Source organism: Eupeodes corollae, chromosome 1 (assembly GCF_945859685.1).
Source record: "Eupeodes corollae chromosome 1, idEupCoro1.1, whole genome shotgun sequence".
NCBI classification, from domain to species: Eukaryota; Metazoa; Arthropoda; class Insecta; order Diptera; family Syrphidae; genus Eupeodes; species Eupeodes corollae.
Window position 1 is genome coordinate 42,139,919 of NC_079147.1, and position 24,877 is coordinate 42,164,795.

The following is a 24,877-nucleotide window of genomic DNA, read 5'->3' on the forward strand; positions in this document are numbered from 1 at the left end:
GTTTCACTTGAATTCAATCTCTTGAGCATCAATTCAGGGCTGGTTTAAGGAAGTTATAAGGGCTCTAAGCGGAAAAAATATTTCAATTAGAATTTGGGGACATTGGGATAAATCCCTTAAAAAACAAATAGGAAGTTTTTAGGGTTTTATGATCTAAGTAGTTTGGTTAGCTTTAAAAAGTCTTTTTAAAAGTCATTAAAAATTGAAAGTGGGATTTAATGCTGGGATATTATAAGAACTTATTTTTTTTTTTATTTCTTTACATAGATTTTTTTTAATTTGTTGAATTTCGGAATTAAGTTTTTTTTGGGATATTCGAAAAACGTGGTTTTTTAGGTTAATTAACGAGTTTTAGTAAATTTTGCACAAATCCTAGATATTTTTAAGATTTCCAGGTATCCCTTTGTGGGATATTAGAAAACATTTCAAGTAGCCATTGATTACACAGACTCTTTGAAGTGATTTTTTCTAAGTTGTAATCACTCCAAAAAAATAAAATATTTGTAATATAAATTCCATGAAATTTTATAAAATTTCATTTTATGGGATATTCAAAAAATTGTGCACAATCTTAATTTGGTTTTGAAAGAATCGTTGGGTTTATAAGCGATTTATGGGATATTCAACAAACAATGGTACTACAAATCCTAATGAATGTTCAGTAAATTTTGAAAGCGATTTATAAAATTGTTCTATGTATCAATCCCATTTGTGGGATATTTAAGCTTAAAACAAAATCTCATTAAATATCAATAGATCTCATAAATTCTTAGTTTAAAATATCTTTATTCGTAAAAATTTTATTTCTGGGATATTCAAAAAAGTGTATACAATCAGAATTTTTATACAAAATTGGTCAAAAATAAAATTCGTTGTATGAAAATAAGGATATTTGAAGAAATGTCGATTTTAAAAGCAATTAATATGTGGGATATTCAAAAAGAAGTCGTACCACATTTACCAAAGATATTCAGAAAGCTTAACTGAATAAGCGATATTTGTTGTACACACTTTGAAATGATTTTCGCAACTTTTTTGTTAACTTATTGAATGGATATCAGATATTGACATGAGTTTGTGTATACAATCAGAATTCTTATACATAATATAATTCGTTGTATAAAAAATAAGGATATTTTAAGAAATTTCGATTTTAAAACCAATTAATATGTGGGATATTCAAAAAGAGGTCATACCACATTTACCAAAGATATTCAAAAGGCTTAATTAAATAAAACTTTTGTTTAACTTATTAAAGGGATACAAAATAGCAAAATATTACTTTGAAAAATTGTTAAATTACAAACTTTTTATCGTACAAAAGAATTTTATTTATGGGATATTCAATAAAATGGCTGAAATATGCCTAATTCTATAACACAATAATAAATTGCAATATTGATCCGTTGTAGAATTTTCTAGAGAAATACACCTGATTTCTTAAAGTTCGTAGAGATTGTTTGGTTCTCAAATGTGGGATATTCAAAAATAAATCTTATACTGATAATTAAAATGCAATAAGTTCTAGGAAAATGTTAATGAAACAGTAGATATTTATATAAAAGTTTGAACAATTTTCAAAAATCAAAGGCTTTATAGGCATCTTGTGGAATATAAGGCAATTTAGGTTATTGGAGATTCGTTTATTTGTGGGATATTCAAAAATAAATCTCATACTGATTATAAAAATGCAATAAGTTTTAGAATAAGTTTTAGGAAAAAGTTAGTGAAACGGTAGATGTTTATATGAAAGTTTGAACAATTTTCAAAAATAAAAGGCTTTATAGGCATCTTGTGAGATTTAAGGCAACTTAAGTTATTGATGAGTTGTTTATTTGTGGGATATTCGAAAATAAATCTTATACTGATTATTAAAATGCAATAGGTTTTAGGAAAAAGCTAATGAAACAGTGAATATTTATATAAATGTTTCAACAATTTTAAAAAATTAAAGACATTACAGGCATTTTGTGGGATATAAGGCAACTTAAGTTATTGACGAGTTGTTTATTTGTGGGATATTCAAAAATAAATCTTATATTGATTATTAAAACGCAATAAATGTAAGGAAAAAATTAATGAAACAGTAGATAATAATATGAAAGATTGAACGATTTTCAAAAATCAAAGACATTACAGGCATCTTGTAGGATACAAGGCAATTCAAGGTATTGACGAGTAGTTTATTTGTGGGATATTCAAAATTAGTTCGGGACACTTATATTAAAGATGTTCAAAAGTTTTAAGTGAATAAGTGACATTTATCGAAGAGATTATTTGGGAATTTTTAAAAGCATTCATTCTAAATATTCAATCTTATTGTTTTTTTACATTAAATATTTTGATAAAATTTAAAAAATCAAAGACATTGTAAGCACCTTGAGGGATATTAGGCAATTAACGTTATTGACAAGTCGTTTATTTTGTTATAAATTTCCACATTTTCAAGCAAAAATATCAACAAGTAGATATTATAAAACCGAATTACATTGGAGGGGTCAAATATTTTCTTGAAAATAAGAATTTGTATTATAAGAAAAAAAAACTCTAGTCTTAGCCTATGTCCTTTTTTTCGAATATCCCATATTGGTGTTTTAGCTATGTCTAAATAACGCGGATTAATGCATAAAAATCAAAATCTAAGAAATTGTTCATAACTTTAAGATTGTAATATTCTAAGATTATCATAAATATTTCATCGAAAATCCCACATATGGGGTTTTTAAAACATCTAATGATATTGAACAAATCTTTCAATTGATATGAATTTTCTATGGACCACAAGATATTTTGTGTGAATAACTCATTGCATGAGGCTTTTAAACTTCATAGGCATTTTCGTATCTTATTAAAATGAAGAAAACATTACTTGAACATTTTTGGTTTTTACAATTTTATCTCTTTTGCTTGAAATAACCCTATCATAAAAATTAGCCATTTACCGGAAATTGAAAAATTCCCTTTTTCCTTTTATAGTGGAAACCAGCCCTGAAGATGGTGATGAGAATATTCTGTATTGTGTACGTTTCTTGTCCTTAGTTAGAATCTAGATCTGAAGTGGTGGGTTGATGGTATAGTTGAAACTTTGTTGTTCTTTTTCCTGTTTATATTTCTTCTTAAATTTTATGAAGAGTTGTTTCGTTTTTCTTTCATTTTTGTATATTTATCATGCATTTTTCATTTTCATTTCATTAGTTTTGTCGTTTCAAAAAGATACACACAGATAGCTGTGGACAGTCTCCCATTTCTCTGCTAGTTTTTGAACTTTAGTGAAGATTTTGTGATTTCAAATGGAAATGTGGTCAGTTTCTTATAGTTTTGCCTCTTGAAAAACCATTCAAATGTATATACTCTCAAGCCCAACTGCAGAAGTTCCCCTTTCTTGTTGCCACAATGTTTGCTTATACATCAAAAGCATCATTCACCAGTTTTCAAACTTAAATACGTAGATATGTAGAAACATAGGAAGGTGGGTTTAGGTAGGAAGGTATACATCAGAACTGACATAGAGACGGCCAAAATGATCTAATAAATCTTCGGTCAAGGCCATGTGTATCTTTCAATGTTTATGCTGGCGGGGTTTCTATTTTCTCTCTTTTTTTCTAAATCTTTATTTGTGCCAAATTGTGGTGCACTTTATATGAATTCAAAATTGTGGCATCAGGTTAGAATTCATTCATTTGCACTCTTTGTGGTTTCTTTGAGAAAAAATTTAAATTAAAAAAGAAATAAAATAAAAATAAAAAACATCATCATAGGAACTATAAAAGTCAGTATTTTTATACCTACTTCATTAATAAAAGCTATGTTGAGTTCTTATGAAGGATGAGCGCAAGCTGAGATCCTACCAAAACCCATTCATATTTTTTTTCTACTTGAATTCTTTTGCGAAAATCAACTATGTTCCGCTCGAGTAATAGAACTGAATACTTATAGTTGAGAGGGCTTATATTGTGAATAGGGCTTTATTTTATTTAAAACAAAATAAAAAAACAAACAAAGCGAAAGGCTAATTTAGTTAAAATTATAAAAAAAGTTTCCTTTTACGTGTTTTTGGTTAAGTATCCAAAAGTTAATAAAAGCACGAGGCTACAAAATTTCTATCGTTTTATACCAATTGTTTCCCTTGTTATAACTATCAAAACTTATTGGTATAAAATATACTCATATCATTCTTCATCACTTCTCGTTTAAAAAATTGAATCATAAAACTAAAAAAAAACACCTTGTTTTAATGTCGTTTTCAATTCATTTTATACAATTTTTGTAAACACATTTAAACCAAATAGGTATAAAATTTATAAAAGAGGCAAAATGCTTTCATTTATAGTCTCAATCCATATTTTCAGTAAGCCAAATAGCCATATTTTTGGTATGAAAATAAAAAACATGGCGTATAGTATAAATAAATAAATAAATAAAATTAATATTGTTTTGTATCACTTATCATGACAGTTTTGATAATTCTTTTTAATTTTCATTGTTACATTTGATAATTATAAAGATAACAAGAATGACAAAGTTGGAATTTTCTTACATATTTTATTTGATTAAACGTCATATTCTATCTGTCATATTATACCATTACATTTGAATTTATGTATACGACCAACGATTGTGAATTAATGTCACTAAGTCTTCTATAAAAATGACAAAATGTCTTCCAATTTGGAATATTGTTATTTTATATTAAGTTATCACAGGCAGTTGGTATACAATTGCAAAATAATAGTTTGTTTTGTTATTTTAGATTATTTTAAGGTATACAATTTCAAATTTTTAGTTTGTTTTGGTATTTTAGATTATTTTTAACTTGCCATAGGAAGTTATCGTAATGGGTCTGATTTGTCAAATTGAAAATTTTGACATTTCTCGACGTTTCAAGGTCCCTAGAGTCGAAATAAAAGATTTTTAGAAATATGTCTGTGCGTGCGTGTGAACATACGTCCGTACGTCCATACGTTCGCGACGTTTTTTTCGTCGTCCATAGCTCAAGAACCAGAAGACATATCTATTTCAAATAAATTTTGTTATACAGATAATAAGGCAGAACGATGCAGAAAAGGCTCTGAAGAAAATTGCGTTGGTGGTTTTTTTACCAAAGCAGTTTGAAAAAAGGTGATTTTTAAATATCTTAAGAACCAAAAACGTTAGAGAATCGAATTAAATTTTATATAATATATTATAACGTGATATTAAAGAAGTATATTTTTTGAAAAAAATCCATTTAACGATTTTTTAAATAAATCAAAAAAATTGAAAAAAATATGTCACCTCCAAAATTTTACGACTAAAATATGATTTCATCTCTAAAACAATTTTGTGCTACGAAGAATAATGTTTTTGAAGCCTGATAAAATTTTGAGAAAAATCGAATTGACAGTTTTTTTTTATAAAAAATAAAATCTACAAAAAATAGTACGCAAATTTGGTAAAAATTCATACAAGTACATATAGACAAACTTTTAAGCAAGACAAATCGACAGACGGGATGGGAAGTTATCAGTGTGGGTCGCATCCCAGCCCCTTTTTTTAAGATCTTCTATGATTGCTGAAAATTAATCGGTATTCAAGAAAATAACAAATTGCAAATCGTTAATGACCCGTAGCGTCATGGTTAATGCGTTGGACAGTCATGCAAGAGGTCTTGGGTTCAATCCCTGCCTATGCCACCTAACTTTTTCCATGGGTACTGCCTTTTGCGAGGAAATGACAAATCCTTCAAGAGAAATTCTTGACATGAAAAAGTGCCTTCTCCTTCCATCTCTAACAGCACTACTCACACACAGGAATGGTTGACAGTTGTAAGTCACTAGGCCATCATAAATTGAAATATGCATAAAAAAATACAGCCCAATTTCTTCTTTCATGTACGATTACATCTGAATGAATGAAAGAACTTGTGGTATAGAACGGCATTAAACATCGTTTTCACTAAAATTCGATACACAAATAATCAATACTGATTGTAATTGTTTCTTATATACACTCCTCGCCACATGAATAGGACACCCCTTAGGTTTTTTTTTATCGTATATAGTTCCTAAACCAAACATGCTAAATACCTATTTTTTTCAATCTTAAGTTCAGTTAATTGTTTTTATTTCACCTGAAAAAAAGATTAAATGCTAAGGACTAAAGCATTAATGAAAAATTATTGATCAAAAACAGGCAAACTGCGAGGTCCAAATTTTGCACCACTTGCATTGGACACTTTAATAAAAAAAAAAACATTTTAGAGTATTGCTATTCTTTTTATTACGAACGTTACTTTAATTGGAGGTAACTGGAGTATTGTGTTGAGCCACCATTGTGCTCCAAGACTTCACACATCCTGTTTGGAAAGGATGCATACAAACTGTCCAAATAATTTAGCGAAAGCGAGCTCCAAGCCAATTCAATGGCTTGATTTAGTTCGGATATAGTTGGATATTGTTTTCCCGATGCGTATGCTTGACGTGTCAGCCATTCTCAAACAATTTCTATGATATTCAAGTCCGGCGAGTAGGGCGGCCAGCTTAATAACTCCACATTTTGGCTCTGCATATACGATTTAACTACCCGGGCTGTGTGTATTGGCGCATTATCATGTTGATAAATCCATTGCAGAGGTCCAAAAAGGGTTTTAAAGTATGGAAAGGCCTCAGTCAGTGTTGTTGACACAAAATGTGGTTTGCAAGTGCCAAGATAGGAATTAGCTCCATACACCTTTACAACTAAAAATCTGTTATGCAGCCGCTCCAAATAATGAGTTTATTTGCGGGGGTCATGAAAATCTTCATAAAGGACCACTCTATGCCCATCAGAAGTCCAGGTAACATGTGCCCGGCAAAAACTGAGGCGTTCCTCTTTTCGTTTAGCTTTCGAAATAACACGACACGGTCAACACTTTTCCTCGTACCATTTTACGTTTTTTTTTTTAAATTAAATAATCGAAATTTACAAAATAGTTGCATGGCCTATTCAAGTGGCTTTAATTTAGACGAAAATATAACGATTTTTTCCAGAACTTGCAATTTGTCATAGAGAAATAAAAAAAGAGTTTTCACAAGATAACGGGCAAAGTACCATTATTTTATAATTCCGCTTTTGAATTTTAAGCAAAGTAAAAAGAGTGTACAGGGTGTCCTATTCAAGTGGCGATGAGTGTAATAAAAAATGCATTAATCCCAAAAATTTACATAATTTTTTCAATTATCACACAATAATTATTGGTATAAAACAGCATCACTTTTTATTTATAAAAAATACAAAATACTGGTCCACTAGAAAATGATATAAACGTCGTAAGCTGAAACTCTATTTTAGAAACTCCATTTCCCTCCGGTCAAGCTTAATTTCCTAACAGAACCAAAACCAACCTCTGGAACAGCCACAAGTCCCTAAGAACTGTTCTGAAACAAACAAACCTTGGATTACAAAAAAAGCGTTGAAAATTGTTAAATATAAAAACTTTCAGCGTTGTAAACACTGCCGCTCGTACACCCGAAACTTCTCCATCTGGGAAGGGGCAACTTTGAACCACACAGGACAACCGTAAACGAACACATGTATCAAATTACCTTCACTCTGATATCAAGACGACTGCTTCAAAACAGCCGTTTCGTCAGAGCGAAGGCTCCTCTGGCCTGAATCTTGTCGAAATCACGCTGCAAGAGAATTCTAATAACCTCATCCTTTCGGGCGGTTCTTTACGCAATTAGATCGTCGGCGTACGTAATTGCTGTTGAAAGACAACCTATCAGATCGCTGGTGTAAATGCTGAAGAATTCACGGTACTCTGTTGAAGACCATTTTTAATTGAGAATGTTGTGGTAGAAGTTACATTTCCACTTCTGAAAACAAACTTTCTACTGTTAAGCATATCATAAAGTATATACAACAAGGGTTGCTTATGCCAAGCCTGCTCAGTTTTAGGTAAAGACCCTCTAACCATACGGTGTCAAAGGCCTTTTCCAAATAAACAAGAACAGCACCTGTGCATTGTTGTTTTGAAATTATTATTTGATGCATTGTGTCATGACCCGCCTCAAACCCGAACTGTTTATCCGGAATTATTTTGATGTCCGCAGTTTTTCTACTTGTTAAGTGATTTGGAAAAAAAAGAGGCTGGGATGCGACCCACTGATAACTGATAACTTCCCATCCCGTCTGTCGATTTGTCTTGCTTAAAAGTTTGTCTATATGTACTCGTATCAATTTTTACCAAATTTACGTACTAAAACGGACTGTTGGATTTTTATATACAAATTACTGAATATCGAAAACAATATTTTCTGTGAAATAAAATAAGTTTCAAGTTAATATTTAAAATTTTTAAAAAGATATTTGAGTCGAAAATCAATTTTTACCAACTTTTATAAATTTTTTTAGGTTTTCATTTTTTGTAAAAAAAACTGTCAATTCGATTTTTTTCAAACTTTAACTTAATGTTGACAACAAGATTTTTTGAAAGATAAAAGTAAATTGAAGCCAATATCTCAAAGTTTTGAAAAGATATTTGAGTCGAAAACCATTTTTTACCAAATTTTATAATTTTTTTTTTAGGTTTTTATTTTTTGTAAAAAAACTGTCAATTTGATTTCTTTTCAAACTTTAAGTGAATGTTGAAAACAAAATTTTTTGAAAGATAAAAGTAAATTAAAGTCAATATCTCAAAGTTTTGAAAAGATATTTGAGTCGAAAATCAATTTTTACCAACTTTTATACATTTTTTTTTTATTAACTTCCCATAGGAAGTTATTGTAATGGGTCCGATTTGTCAAATTGAAAATTTTGACATTTCTCGACGTTTCAAGGTCCCTAGAGTCGAAATAAAAGATTTTTAGAAAGATGTCTGTGCGTGCGTGTGTACGTACGTTTGTACGTCCGTACGTCCGTACGTCGGTATGTCCGTACGTCCGTACGTCCGTACGTCCGTACGTCCGTACGTTCGCGACGTTTTTTTCGTTGTCCATAGCTCAAGAACCAGAAGAGATATCGACGTCAAATAAATTTTGTTATACAGATAATAAGGCAGAAAGATGCAGAAAGGGCTCTCAAGAAAATTGCGTGGGTGGTTTTTTTACTATAGCAGTTTGAAAAAATGGTGAAAATTTTGGTCAACCCTAAATATCTTACGAACCAAAAACGCTAAAGACTTGAATTAAATTTTATATAATAGATTGAAACGTGGTACCAAACAGGTATATTTTTTGAAAAAAATCAATATAACGGTTTTTTTTTTTAAATCAATAAAACTGAAAAAAAAAATTTGTCACCTCCAAAATTTTACGACTGAAATATGATTTTATCTCTAAAACAATTTTGTGCAACGAAGAATAATGTTTTTGACATCTGATAAGATTTTGAGAAAAATCTAATTGACAGTTTTTTTATAAAAAATAAAAATCTAAAAAAAAACATTATTCAAAGTTCGTAAAAATTGAATATCGATTCAAATATCTTTTCAAAAACTTGAAATTAAGGCTTCAATTTTATTTTATCTTATAAGAAATATTGTTTTCAACATTCTGAAAAATTTTGAGAAAAATCGAATTGACAGTTTTTTTTACAAAAAATAAAAACCTAAAAAAAAAAATTTATAAAAGTTGGTAAAAATTGATTTTCGACTCGAATATCTTTTCAAAACTTTGAGATATTGGCTTTAATTTACTTTTATCTTTCAAAAAATCTTGTTGTCAATATACAATTAAAGTTTGAAAAAAATCGAATTGACAGTTTTTTTTACAAAAAATAAAAACCTAAACAAAAAATTTATAAAAGTTGGTAAAAATTGATTTTCGACTCAAATATCTTTTCAAAACTTTGTGATATTGGCTTTTATTTACTTTTATCTTTCAAAAAATCTTGTTGTCAACATTCAGTTAAAGTTTGAAAAAAATCGAATTGACAGTTTTTTTACATAAAATTAAAACATAAAAAAAAAATTATAAAAGTTGGTAAAAATTGATTTTCGACTCAAACATCTTTTCAAAACTTTGAGATATTGGCTTTTATTTACTTTTATCTTTTAAAAAATCTTGTTGTCAACATTCAGTTAAAGTTTGAAAAAAATCGAATTGACAGTTTTTTTACAAAAAATAAAAACCTAAAAAAAAAATTATAAAAGTTGGTAAAAATTGATTTTTGACTCAAATATCTTTTCAAAACTTTGAGATATTGGCTTTAATTATCTTTTAACTTTCAAAAAATCTTGCTGTCAACATACAATTAAAGTTTGAAAAAAATCGAATTGATAGTTTTTTTACAAAAAATAAAAACCTAAAAAAAATAATTTATAAAAGTTGGTAAAAATTGATTTTCGACTCAAATATCTTTTCAAAACTTTGAGATATTGGCTTTAATTTACTTTTATCTTTCAAAAAATCTTGCTGTCAACATTCAATTAAAGTTTGAAAAAAATCGAATTGACAGTTTTTTTACAAAAAATAAAAACCTAAAAAAAATGTATAAAAGTTGGTAAACATTGATTTTCGACTCAAATATCTCTTTAAAAATTTTAAGTATTGGCTTTAAATTAATTTTATCTCATAAGAAATATTGTTGGTAAAATTTTTAAAAAATCGAATTGACAGTTTTTTTTTACAAAAAATAAAACTCTAAAATAAAACAATACCAAGTTTTACTTGGTAAAAATTTACTTTCGGCTCAAACAGCTTTTCAAAACTTAAAAATATTGGCTTGAAACTTATTTTATTTCACAAAAAATATTGTTTTCGATATTCAGTAATTTTAATATAAAAATCCAACAGTCCGTTTTTTCATATAAAAAATAAAATCTACAAAAAGAGTACGCAAATTTGGTAAAAATTGATACGAGTACATAAAGACAAACTTTTAAGCAAGACAAATCGACAGACGGGATGGGAAGTTATCAGTGTGGGTCGCATCCCAGCCTCTTTTTTTACTTTTGGAATTGTTCACTATCGCTTCTTACAATATCAACAAAACATTTACTAGATATTTTCTCTTCATAGTCAAATATTTCCCATCCTAATTGCATCCAGGAACTCTCTCATAGGTTAAAGGTACAAAATCTTAATTGATGAACTAGTTCATTTGACAGATGTCACTTCTTCCAAGAATAAAAGACATCACTCCTCACGCACTGAGGGAGTACTCAATATCCATAGAAACCAAAAGCGAAAAAAGAAAAAGTTTTCCAAGAGCAGAAAAACGAAAAAAAAAAGAAAGTGAAATAAAAACAGAGTTCACTCTTTGACATCTCAGCTCAGCTCCGTTTAGTTCTTTTTCTTGCTAATTTAAGATTTCTCAACAACTTTACTTCTTTTAGTTTTTGCACTGATTGCGCATATTTTGATTGATGGACTATTGATTGGTGGAAGTACCCAAAGTTTGCTTTCTAAAAAAAAGGAGTGTCATTGACTCTGCAGATATTTTTGTCTTCTTCGTCTTCATTGCCTCTAAGTACTCCAAACGATTGATGGACATCGCAGCCGAAGAGAAAATAAAATAACACATAAATCGTTCAGGGAAAATCACATCTGATGGTTGTCAATATAAGTTGGGACTATGCCAACAAACTGTCTTTTTTGACATCTGTATTTTTCCTCCACTATGACTTATGGTATTTTGCCATCCCATCACACAGCAAAACATGTAAATAGGAAATAGACAACAAAAAAGAAAGAAACACAAAATTCACTGATTCCAAAAACGGATGTACAAAATTCTATGCTAATTTCCTGAACGAAAGTGAAGAAATAATTGACTTTATGACAGCTGCTGGCAGCAACGAAAAAAAAAAGAAAAACGACGAAGGAAACAAACAAATAAGTGACAAGCACAAGAACCACCTGACGGATTGTCACTTTTAATATGAATTTAATTAGAAATGTCAATCGTATATGGCGCGGTGTGGTGTGGTTTATGGTATGGCGCAGATGGCCTCGAAGTTATTTAGCTGCCATGCATGCCGTGAAGAAAGCAAAAGTTTGTCTATGTTTGATCTACCTTTTTGTATAACTTCCAACAAGTATACAGACCCCTTCCTATTTCGGATAGTGATTTATTTTTCAAATAAGTTTTGTGTTTCCTTCTTTATGTTTATCCCCGAACTTTGAATATGTCTGCTAAGTATAGAACCATAGTCACATATCTCCAATATATATTCCAAAGAAAAGGATTTCCTCTGCGGAATAGAATTTATAGCTCCATTCCGTGAGGAGCGTTGAGCGTGAGCCTTGTGCATAGGGAATTCTCAATCTCTGGCTTCTTTGGATCTTTTCACTTTATATTAAAAAGAAAAGAAAAAAAATGTATGTACGTAAGTCTGAACATGACTGTGCTACAAGCTAAAGCTAGAAGAGCTACAACATTTTTGGAAGCTATATGGTGATTTGTGTATCCAAGAATATTGTGTATCGCATTATGCTCTAGGCTTTAGGCTTATTGATGATTTGCTATTCCCATTTGTTGGCTGCCTAGTTATACATGCAATTACTTTTTATACCTATCTTAAGCATAATCAGGTTTCGAAGATTTGAGGTTATGAACTTTTTTTGTTGTTATTGTTGTTGTTGTTGTTGCTTTGTTATTGTTTTTTGTTTTGTCGCTGTTTTGTTTCTTTTGAATAAGTTTATTTGCAGAACGTGATGATGCTAAGGAGCTTAATGAAGATTTTTAATCTTCAAGCACGTAGTATTTTTGTATATGTCTGATGAGGGTATGTACTCTTTGAAAATACATATGCATGTGTATATATACAAAAAAGAAGGAAAATTAATATTTACACAAGAAGCTGCATAAATTGTAAATGTTTATGAAGTTAAATATTTTGTTTAGGCATTTTTCTGCAAGCGAGGGAACTTAAATTAATGAGTTTTTCGCATTTTCATGACGAGTTTTCTTATATTCAATCATTTTCTTTATTTTGCAGTAAAAATAATTTCCATTATTCTTCACCCCAGGCTCCAGGGCAATGGAAATGGAAAAACGATTAAAATTCTACGTACATTGAAATAAAAATTTGCAGTAAATATTTGTATTGTAATTTCCTCAAGAATTTGACATTAAAAATGAAATAAAATAACTGCTTGAGGAGGAAAACAATTTTGCTGTTTGTTGTTGGTTTAAATACTTGACTATAGCTTGGTTTCATTTAGAACTCTTAATCATTCCTAGAATAAGCCAATTGAAAAACGCTGTTATTTGTCTTAAGATTCTTTTTAATATGCAACCATATTTTTTAATATGTCAGCAGTAATTTTAAATTTGTCTAATTTTAAATAAAAGTAGAATAAGTTAAAACTGTTAAAATTATAGGTTATGCAACAGTTCATTGAGAACCAGGGCCTAGTGAAATACAACTCTGAACCATGTTGTCAGGGATGGAGGAAACCTACAGTTTTAAGCCGAATTCAAACGGCTAATTTTAGAAAGCACTTTTCATGACATGAATTCCTCTTGGGGAATTTTTCCATTCCTCGCAAGAGGCAATACCCGTGAAAGTAATTGAAGAGAGCAAAGACAGGGATAGAACCCAACCAAGACCTTTGGCGTAGCTGTCCAACGCACTATCATCATCATCATGTCACGGGTAGGTACCAGAGTTTAAAACTTAAGACTGTTACTTAATTAATAATTACTGTGGTTACAATGTTTTTCTGCAGACATTAAGAACATATATAAAAAGCTTTTGTTAAGACCCATTGGTGTGATAAAGTCAAAATGTTACAGAAGATAGGAGGACGCTACATATTTAATGATACATACATAAAGGGTGATTTTTTTGAGGTTAGGATTTTCATGCATTAGTATTTGACAGATCACGCGGGATTTCAGACATGGTGTCAAAGAGAAAGATGCTCAGTATGCTTTGACATTTTATCATGAATAGAATTACTAACCAGCAACGCTTGCAAATCATTGAATTTTATTACCAAAATCAGTGTTCGGTTCGAAATGTGTTTCGCGCTTTAGGTCCGATTTATGGTCTACATAATCGACCAAGTGAGCAAACAATTAATGCAATTGTGACCAAGTTTCGCACTCAGTTTACTTTATTGGACATTAAACCAACCACACGAATGCGTACAGTGCGTACAGAAGAGAATATTGCGTCTGTTTCTGAGAGTGTTGCTGAAGACCGTGAAATGTCGATTCGTCGCCGTTCGCAGCAATTGGGTTTGTGTTATTCGACCACATGGAAGATTTTACGCAAAGATCTTGGTGTAAAACCGTATAAAATACAGCTCGTGCAAGAACTGAAGCCGAACGATCTGCCACAACGTCGAATTTTCAGTGAATGGGCCCTAGAAAAGTTGGCAGAAAATCCGCTTTTTTATCGACAAATTTTGTTCAGCGATGAGGCTCATTTCTGGTTGAATGGCTACGTAAATAAGCAAAATTGCCGCATTTGGAGTGAAGAGCAACCAGAAGCCGTTCAAAAACTGCCCATGCATCCCGAAAAATGCACTGTTTGGTGTGGTTTGTACGCTGGTGGAATCATTGGACCGTATTTTTTCAAAGATGCTGTTGGACGCAACGTTACGGTGAATGGCGATCGCTATCTTTCAATGCTAACAAACTTTTTGTTGCCAAAAATGGAAGAACTGAACTTGGTTGACATGTGGTTTCAACAAGATATCGCTACATGCCACGCAGCTCGCGATTCTATGGCCATTTTGAGGGAAAACTTCGGAGAACAATTCATCTCAAGGAATGGACCGGTAAGTTGGCCACCAAGATCATGCGATTTGACGCCTTTAGACTATTTTTTGTGGGGCTACGTCAAGTCTAAAGTCTACACAAATAAGCCAGCAACTATTCCAGCTTTGGAAGACAACATTTCCGAAGAAATTCTGGCTATTCCGGCCGAAATGCTCGAAAAAGTTACCCAAAATTGGACTTTCCAAATGGACCACCTAAGACGCAGCCGCGGTCAACATTTAAATGAAATTATCTTCAAAAAGTAAATGACATGGACCAATCTAACGTTTCAAATAAAGAATCGATGAGATTTTGCAAATTGTATGCGTTTTTTTTTTTTAAGTTTTCAAGCTCTTAAAAAATCACCGTTTATTAGAAATTGCTGATCAATTGAACATTATTCCTAACGAACAATTTGGGCTTAGAAAATTTCACAGTACTACTCAGCAAGTGTTGCGAGTATGCCAGTATGTGTACTAGATATTGAAAAAGCTTTTGATACTGTGTGGCACGATAGAATGGTACATAAACTAGTTTGCTTAGGCGTTCCAATTTATTTAATACCAATTATTTAAAGTTTCCTGTCTGATAGGTGTTTTAGTGTTTATGTTAATAACTGTTCGCCAAATTGTTACCAAGTAGAACATGGTGTTCCACAAGGATCTGTATTAGGGCCATTCCTTTACAATATCTATACATCCGATATTCCCAAGCTTCCTGAATATCGAAATAGCTAGGAACTGAGCTAGATGGAGAAGTTTGTTGGGTGAGTCCCTAGTGCACACAGTACTGTAGCGCCACCTTAAGGTAAGGTAAGATAGGTATCATCGGGCAGTTACCGATCAGACGGTAACGAACTTTTTGTGACCCGAATTGAAATATATGGATGTAAAAATATCTTGTTTTAAACAGACGATGACACTGCCACACAGCTAAAGAAACAATGCCCGACAAATTCAATGTGCAGTGTTATCTCACGTGGTGACGATGTCAATTGTGTTAATTGGCCGCCAAGATCATGTGATTTGACACCGTTGAGATTTTTTCGTTAGGATTTTTTTAAACAAAAAGGTGAAAATCGATAAGCCAGCAACTATTCAATAGATAAAGGAAGAAATATTTCGTCACATGAATGGAATAGAACCTCAATTATGCCTCGACGTCATAGAACATTTTGACTTTTTGTATGTTTGGAATATATTTTGTTAAATACATAATTGAACTATAACAATATTTTTATAAAAAAAAAGAAATAATAATAATTTCCTAAATAATTTGTTTTTTTTTTCAAAATCAACATCGGCCTTTAAAATTTAACCACCTTTAAGTTCTATTTGTTTGTTGTGGACGAATGAAGGCTTTGTAAATTACAGCCACATCAGATGGGGTGAAACATTTTTAGCAACGACTAATTTCTCCGAAATGCACTTTGCAGCATTATTAGCAATGTCTAATATGTGATAATTTCATAAAAATTAATCTGTGATACACGTACCGAGTTCTGAATGTTAATTAGCTACCTGGATGCACCCATGAGTGCATAGAGGCATTGGAGGTGTGTTACACTTTAAAGACAGGAAGCAGTATTTAGTTGTTGAGTCCGTTGCACAATGCTGTCAAGATCGGAATTTAGAAAGCATATCATATAATGCAACCAAAGTTCCATTTCCGAAGGACAAAATTGTGAACCTAGGAACAAATATGTAAAGCTGGAGGTCCTTTCATCAACGAAACAATTTAATGTATTGAAAGTGACATACAAGAAACTGACAAAAGGGATTTGTAACCATCCAACACAACTTGTATTCAACGCTTAGAAATGTAGGTTCTGACCCAACGAAGAAGAGGGTCATCAATACCAAAAGAGAGCTTGGTGCCAACATCTATCAAATTCTTTCGAATTATCATGTGTAATAATCTTACTCTGTTTCAAAACGATGATGTTAAGATTTATTCCACTGTTCGGTGTTAGATAAACCATCAAATCACGGGTGACGTATTGCTACGTCATTAAGAATATTTCGTTCTTCGATATAATTCTTAAACTGATAATTAATCAGTATTTAGATATCATTGGAAAAAATTACGTGAGTGCTATTGGGCGATAGTGAGAGTGATGTGTAGATAATTTGCAAGTAGCCTTAGAATTAAAACATTTGAACACAAAAATTCTTTTCCCATTTCACCAAAGTGTTTACCTCTGTTCCCGTTTTTTACATGTGAGTATTACTTTTAAAAATTATCAACTCTTGTAAGCAAACTGACGAACAATTTAAAACAACGAATTGACAAAGCCTTATCAAATTCCTACTCTTAAATTTTAGTAAACATAAAGCTATTTACACATTTTTCCAAAATTTTAAACATTAAACACATAGCGTGCTTGTTAAATACTAATCCTCTCTTATTCATAATGATGCAACTGAACTGAACAAGCCTAAACAGTGACAGTAGATACAAACAGGGTATCCGGATACCTTTTTGTAAGTGTTTTACGTGTAAAATAACAACTGATCAAAAACAGCTGAGATGTAAAAAAAGGAATCGAATGGTATCCAAGTGTTTCTGGGGTATTTAGATATCTGACAGAAAAGCTGATTCAACATATCGATACCTTCCCGTAAGAATGTATTAAGCGACACTTTTTTCGAAAATGACTTTTTAATGTGGAACTATACTAGAAGTTAAGCGCCACATTTTGGCCTGGGTTTCGCTGCCCTATCATGTATACAAAAGAAACTAAAGAGGAAATAAAATTGTAACAACAGCCAAGTTTTCTCACTGGAATAATGTTGATCCCTATAATTTGTAGTATCCGCCATTGAAATTATGCTAAGCGACATTTTTAAAAAGTTTTTTGTTTTAAGCAACCAAACGTCCAAACAAAAATTTTGTTAGATGTCGCATAGTTTAACCGAAATTGTCGCTTAGCACACCCTTCCAAATAGAACTTGGTCCATTTTTGTCGGTTATAACCATTCAGATATGGTTTTCTTTAATTTTGAATATTTTTCTATGAAGTAGGCTTCTGCTTTTTTTCCATTTATTTTGTGTTTTTTTTTTGTCTGGTCGGTTGTAAGCGTATTTTTGTATGTATGTATGTAAATTCCGTTGCATAGATAGCTGTTGATTTTATTTCAAATATTTGAATGCAGTATGAATTAAACGACACAATTTATTTCAAACTTTTATTTTTTGTGACCATCACAGTGTCTTAAGCGCCATTTACCATTGTATCAAGCGCCAATGTCTTGACCACGAAAATGTACTAAGCGACAAAAACTTCTTATCTGATTAAAATTTCGGTTTTGCAATGATGTCAAGTTTTGTATTCTGAAAATCCCTCTCCAAATCTGTTCCTTCCATTACAATACACAAAAAAATGACTAAATGAGACGTTTTTTTTGTTTCCTGAACAATTTTAAAAATGTCGCTTAATACATTCTTACGGGAAGGTATCGATATGGTCAAGAAACTTGAAAATTGATTTCAGCTTTTTGTATTTGTTTGTAACAAAAAGATACAAAACGTTAGTTGAAGTTGTATTTAAGGATGTTCTGTACATAATAGACGAATAAGAAGCTATTTGCCTCCGAATTTTAGAAGGTAATTATGATCTATTTTCCGTTAGGATAGTTTTCTGTTAAACGTTAATCGTTTAAAACCTGAGGTTTCGCAAGTATTAATCGTATAGAATTCCAATTGAGCTAAGAGGAAATTTAACATAGATTACATATTTTTTATTTATTAAATGTAACGCACCTATCAATTCATCATCGTACAATGAATGAGTTGAATTCTCCATTAAATGTTTTATCTTACAACAATTTTGACTTCGAACCTTTAATGTTTCTATGCATTTTATGAATAACTGAAAGTTGTTTTTATTTTTTGACAGCTGTCTCAATAGAGCTATCCAACTCGTTCAACAAGGTATCTAAACATCCACCTATTCAAGATACCCTATCCAATACGAGATTGAACGCAGCTACTTTCATCTGCGACACATAGCTACCTTCTAATTCTAAATGTCAGAAACTAAAAAAAGGCAGGTTTAGACGACATAGAGGACTTGAAAGTGAAGTAAATTTCTAGTATCTGATCAGCCAGCTGCAAAAATATTGCCTTCCAATTAAATTTACTTTATTGGAAAGTTGACTGAAAAGTTAGTAACAAAATTCTCCCTTACAATTAAGTCAAGTCTACTTATGTCAAAATGACATTTACTGCATTAAAATGTTGCTTTATTATTTCTTAAGAAATCAGCTAAATATAACATCACAAGGAAATGAAACTCTAAGTTTCTACGATTTTTCGAAGCTACAAAGAAAGATTTCCGCTTTATTGAAAGCAATAGAGATTTACGCTAAAAATGTATTATTTCATAATTTCAGTTCGGAAGTAAGAAGAAACACGTCAATGATGAGTTTCACTGAAAGCTAAAACTGTTCTCTAAATGTCAATGACAGGAATTCAATTTTCTCAAGAACATACCCAAAACATTTTATAGGAATTACAAACTTATTTCCCATGTCTGTTCTCGGCTTCTACATGAATTAAATATTACTCATTTGTCTGGTCTCACTCGATCAATATTAAATTTAAACAACAAATAAAAATAATAATGACATTGATAATAATTAATGATAGGTACCAAATATGTATCAACAAGTTTACTCAGTTATGGTTCATATGTCATTTCAAAATAATATATTATGCAGTATAGTTTATTTTGACTGGAAGTACAAAGAAAAAAACAAACAAACAAAAGTTCAGAGTCGAGACACCCAATTAACTAACGGTAAACCAGCTTTTATTTCACCATCAGTCGGACAAATAAAATAATATTCATCACAAATAAAAACAAACACGAAAATAATTAAAAAAAGACCAAAACTTTAATGTGATGGCAATGCCAATGACTCACCTGGCAAACGTAGTGGCGATGGACTGGCCATTCCGAAAAAATTACCATCATACTCCTTGTGCGCCAATAGGACAATAACACCAAGAAGTATCCAATTCATGATGTCGTTGCACTGGTTCCGGCTACGGCTGCTCCCAATCCTGCTGGCACTGGACGATTTTGTTGTTGTGTGTCACTGTCACACGACCAACGACCGACGACCAAAAAACAAAGCAATGGCAGTGGTGTGATATGATGCGATGTTTTTGAGAGTTGAGATGGGCGCTGCAGTGCACTGCGATGGCTGATGATGCTGTTTCCGGTTTTGAATCAAATAAGAGGAAGGATATATGACAACCTCATACCAAAACACAGTGTTTTTACCAGATGCGGCGGTAAAATACTGCAACTGATGATGGTCTTCTACTACTGCCCCCGGAGCAGTAGCAAAGCCAAAATTTGTCAGAGTTGACAGCAACGTTGATGACGTAACGCGATGGATAAATGACACGCGAAACTATTGACATTGACATCTGTCAAAGACAAATTACAAAGAAACTTTATTTTTTCTACTATTTTAAGGAGTTGAACATATTTAACTCGATCGCACTTTCGTTAAGTGTACATTTTTGTTAAGGTTAAATTTTCTTTATGCTGATGATTATTTTGTTTTATTTTCTAAATTCACAATCACTGAAATTGTAGGAGAGAGAAATATATATTTAAATAATATCACAATAAATTATCCGCCTCAATTTTAAGTGACACGCAACCGACATTTGAACGGAACGAGGAGCAGCAGAGAAGCGGTGCGGCGATTATGTTTAAAGTGATTAATTTGAAATCGAATTTTATTCGATTGAGACTAATCAGAGGGACAGAAATGAAAAATGTTTTTAAATATAGTATTTTCTTTGGCATAACCTTGCGTTCGTTCTGTGATTATTAATGACCAGTGTTTAACGGTAAATTTCTAGTGCACATCACACTATTAATATTATTAAGAGAGCTATAGCTTTAAGTTAAGGTAGAGGCCGATGTAGACGAAGAGGTACTCAAACTCATCCCGATGATATCCTGTTTATCGACATCAAAGCCAAAATAAGACGCATGTTCTGAGAACAGGGTGTTTTTTTCGATTTTAATTCTATACAAATGAATTTAAAAGAATTTATTCGGGAAAAATATTGGCACTTATTCTTTTTACAAACAGGCCTAAATATAAACTTATATCTAAATTTATATTTAAATTTGACAGTTAAGCAGGTGGCAGTTGTTGAGTTTATTAATTTGACAGCTAGACATCAAGTGATATTTCTTTGTACCTACAGTTAAATTTATCACCATTCTTAAACAAGTTCTGACAGTTGTTTTAGCCAATTCGGCGAAAAATAAAAAACACCCTTTATGTAGATTTGACGTGTATGTAATTTGATTGCAAAAAACGTCGATACCTCTATACATAGCTTCAACGAAACGGGATTTAGACATCCACCAAGGCTCTTTGGCCTCCTATACATACTTGAAATTGAGGGAGAGAAGCTGTGGTTAAATTGGTTGCAGAATAGGCATAGAAGGAATCATATATGTTTTGGTATGAAGATATTTACTCACTCCTATTCAATGCATACCTTAGAAAAGTGAATACAATCTAGCAGGCTTGCCAGATTGGGTTAGTTGTCAGAAATCGGAATCGGGCTTTTTAACTGAATTAGTCATACAAATTCATAAATAACTATTATTTACACTAATAAATTATAAATCTAACAAATGGAGTGTTGTTAAACAAAACCAATAAATCCATTAACCTTTAAAAATTAATTCCAAATGAAGGTAACAGATATTTTGTTGAAACTGGGCTATTATTGGGCTACTTTTTCACCTACGATTATATTTTAAATTGAACTATTGAGATAGTTCAGGAAACGACAATCCTGATCTCTTCGATCAAAAAAAGATAAGTCAATTACAATTGGGCTAAAAGTAGCCCAAATTTATCTTGGGTGATATTCTTCTTCACACAAATAAATGATAAATTATTGAACTTTTACTTCATAAACTTTGTTGAAACAATACCAATGAATCGATTCACTAATAAAATGTATTCTAATTGAAGCTACGGGGATATTTTATTTAAACTGGGCTATTATTGGGCTACTTTTTCGGATACGATTATATTTTAAATAGGGCTATCGAGATAGCTCAGGAAACTACAACTCTGATATCTTCTAGCGAATTACAAAGTTAAGTACGAAAGTCAAATAATATTTGGGCTAAAAGAAGCTCAAATCAAATCTTGGGCGCGATATTTTCTTCACACAAAAATTTAATAAATTCTGATATTATGGGACGTTCATTCATACAATTTGCTGAAACAAAACCAATCAATTAAGTGATATAAATTATTTTATTAAAACTGGGCTATTATTGGGCTAATTTTTCAGCTACGATTATATTTTGCATAAATTGGGCTATCAAGATAGCTCAGGAAACGACAACCCTGATAACATCTTCTAGCGAATTACAAAGTTAAGTGCGAAAGTCAAATAATATTTGGGCTAAAAGTAGCTCAAATCTAATTTTTAACGATATGAAAAATTCCGAAATTATTGGACTTTCATTTATAAAATGTGTTGAAACGAAACCAATCAATTAAATAATATAAATTATTTTATTAAAACTGAGCTATTATTGGGCTACTTTGTCAGTTGCGATTATATTTCACATAATTGGGCTACTAAGATAGTTCAGGAAATGGCAACCCTGATATCTTCTAGCGAAGGACCATCATAATGCGGTTGTTTGTACTTTTTGTTATTGTTGTTGTTAATATGAAGGTTGATATAGAGCTACACACGCAAATGCCAAAGGCAATTCATGTAAACGCAGTGAGAAAGAAAGAGAGATAGAGAGGACTTCATCTTCGGTCGGTCGTTCGTAACGTCGATGCTTGTAGATAAATCTTGGTGTGAAAGATTCTGATAAGAAAAATGATTTCTCAACAATCTACGAAACTGTGACAGCGAGTAATTAGTTCAGATGAATTACCTTTTGGTATGGGATATTGAAGATATTATATTATACAATACAGGTTTTGAACGCAGCGGCAAACGTGTTGGGAAAAAGATAATATATTGGTATGTAGGAAGGTAGGTTATGGCTTAGGTATATGCGGAAGTTCAATATTGACAGGTGCTGTTTTGAGATGCTCTTCGAAGAAGACAAATATATGTATAGATGGATATATGCGTGTTTGTAAATATGAAATTTCTTAGTAATAATCTTAGAGGCCATTTGAAATTTAAATGATTTGCCTCTATTTAAATTGAGGCCTCGTAAATTACTAACGCTTTCGTGGGAATTTCAAATTATTATGAATTTAAAGAAAAAGGCATTAATTCGAGGGAAAATGAAGCATTTTCTATTATGATAGGTAGATGTACTTTGGTGGTGAGGTTTTCTCTGATTTATTTTTCATATACCAAATCTATTGCGTCATGGCAATAAAAGTATATAACTTGAACTTGATTTTTGGCTTTGTTTTGTTACAAAAACGGTCTGTCAAAATTTTTTTTCTTCTTAGAACAATTTTTCATTGACTTGCATCTATATTTTTTTAAGTACGATTAGTACCGATTTTTTTTTCTTTGGATGAAGTTTTCAAAAACCAGAAATCGAATGATCAAAAGTATCGAAATATAGAAACGCAAGTAAAAATCACTTTACTGATACTACAACTTGGCATTTCAAAACTCTTTTCTTAACAAGAAATTTTTATTAAAGAACATCCCTGCCTTGGATTTTTAATCAAGCCATTCTTAAGCTTACAAATATTTGCTTAGCATTGCATAATTATATAACTTACTAACTTAACAAGTTCTATTATATCAACTTAAAAAAAATACTTAAGCTGAAGAATTGTCAACATTACTATCAGTTTTTAATTTTCTTGTATCCAGTATTTTAAGGACAATGATAACTATTAAACGTTTCGTTTGAGAAACGTAAGGAAAAGAACGTAATGTAACGAATTATGACTCAAAACGGAAGCTCTAGTTCAATTGTCTGAACATTTGCTTTGTCTGACAGCTCAACAGCTGTAAAAAAATGTCAACAAACAAAATATTTGCTCTTTGGAAAGATAAAATAATAGAAATGTCATTCAAAGTAACCTCGAAGCAGGCCCACCGTAAAGCAGACGGAGCCGAAGCTAAAACGTGTTGGTGATTCAGCCATTACGAGTTCAGAAATAGGAATTCAATGCAAGCTATCAGAATGAAGCTTTGACCTCACGTTTCGTTTGACAATCGTAAGGAAAAGAACGTAATGTTGCGTAATGTGACTCCAAACTGAAGCTCTACTTCAAATTTGCTGGACATTTGCTTTGTCTGATAGCTCAACAGCTTTAAGAAAAAGTCAACAAACAAAATATATCTGCTTTTGGAAGGATTCCCATTAGTTATTAAAAAAAGGTAAAAGGTAAGTTATTGAAATATATATAAAATAAGTATAAAATTTTGTCTTGAAAACGTTTTATTTTTGTAGAAAAGAAAATGAGCTTCCAAGAAATTCTCATAAATTGTACGACTCAATAGATTGAGCTCCCGGACCCGCCGACATCTCTCAGTATGCGCTTCTTCTTGCTCCATGAGCTGAACATACCCACGATAGGCTGTGAAACTACTCCCTGGATAAATTTATTTTTTTTTCTATTTCAAAATTCATATTTTTTACTGCACGAAAAATCAAAACCATTTTTTGAGAAAAAATAACAGCTGCTAATGACAGAAGTGTCATTTAACAAATGTCATTCAAAGCAACCTCGAAGCAGGCCCAACGTAACGCAGACAAAGCCGAAGCTGAATCGTGTTTGTGTTTGTGTTTCAGCCATTAAAGAAGCAACATTTGAAAAAATAAGACCTGGTGTGTTTTGGACAGATTGGCATAGAAACTTTTTGAACACGACCGATTGATGTTTTCAGCACACAAATGTCAATCGCACTTTATACAGAGAAACAAATGCTTAATAAATTTAAATGCACTGCTAGGTGATTTAAGTAGATAACGTCAAAATACTTAATAAACCGAGGTACTTGGCAACACTGTCTTAGCATTTCAACTGGCTCATTGAAAGGTCTTGGTAAAGTCTAAAGTCGAAAAACCAAAACATGAATTTAGAACTCTTAACCATATACATATGGGCTTAAAATGGCTTGGATGGAAGGGACCTAAAATTTTATATTGAATCCAAGATGTCAAAAATTTTTCTCTTGAAACTATTTAAGGTATTTTAAGGCA

At 31.5% G+C, this 24,877-nt stretch overlaps 1 protein-coding gene across 1 annotated transcript in view; it reads right to left on the minus strand.

The window, feature by feature from the left end:
- LOC129940919 (uncharacterized) overlaps positions 1-24,877 on the minus strand; it is a 480,879-nt gene that overhangs the window by 450,629 nt on the left and 5,373 nt on the right. Inside the window, exon 2 of the mRNA XM_056049447.1 lies at positions 19,601-20,272. Coding sequence (XP_055905422.1) covers positions 19,601-19,700 — 100 coding nt within the window. The 5' untranslated portion in view covers positions 19,701-20,272. The remainder of the gene's footprint in view (positions 1-19,600; positions 20,273-24,877) is intronic.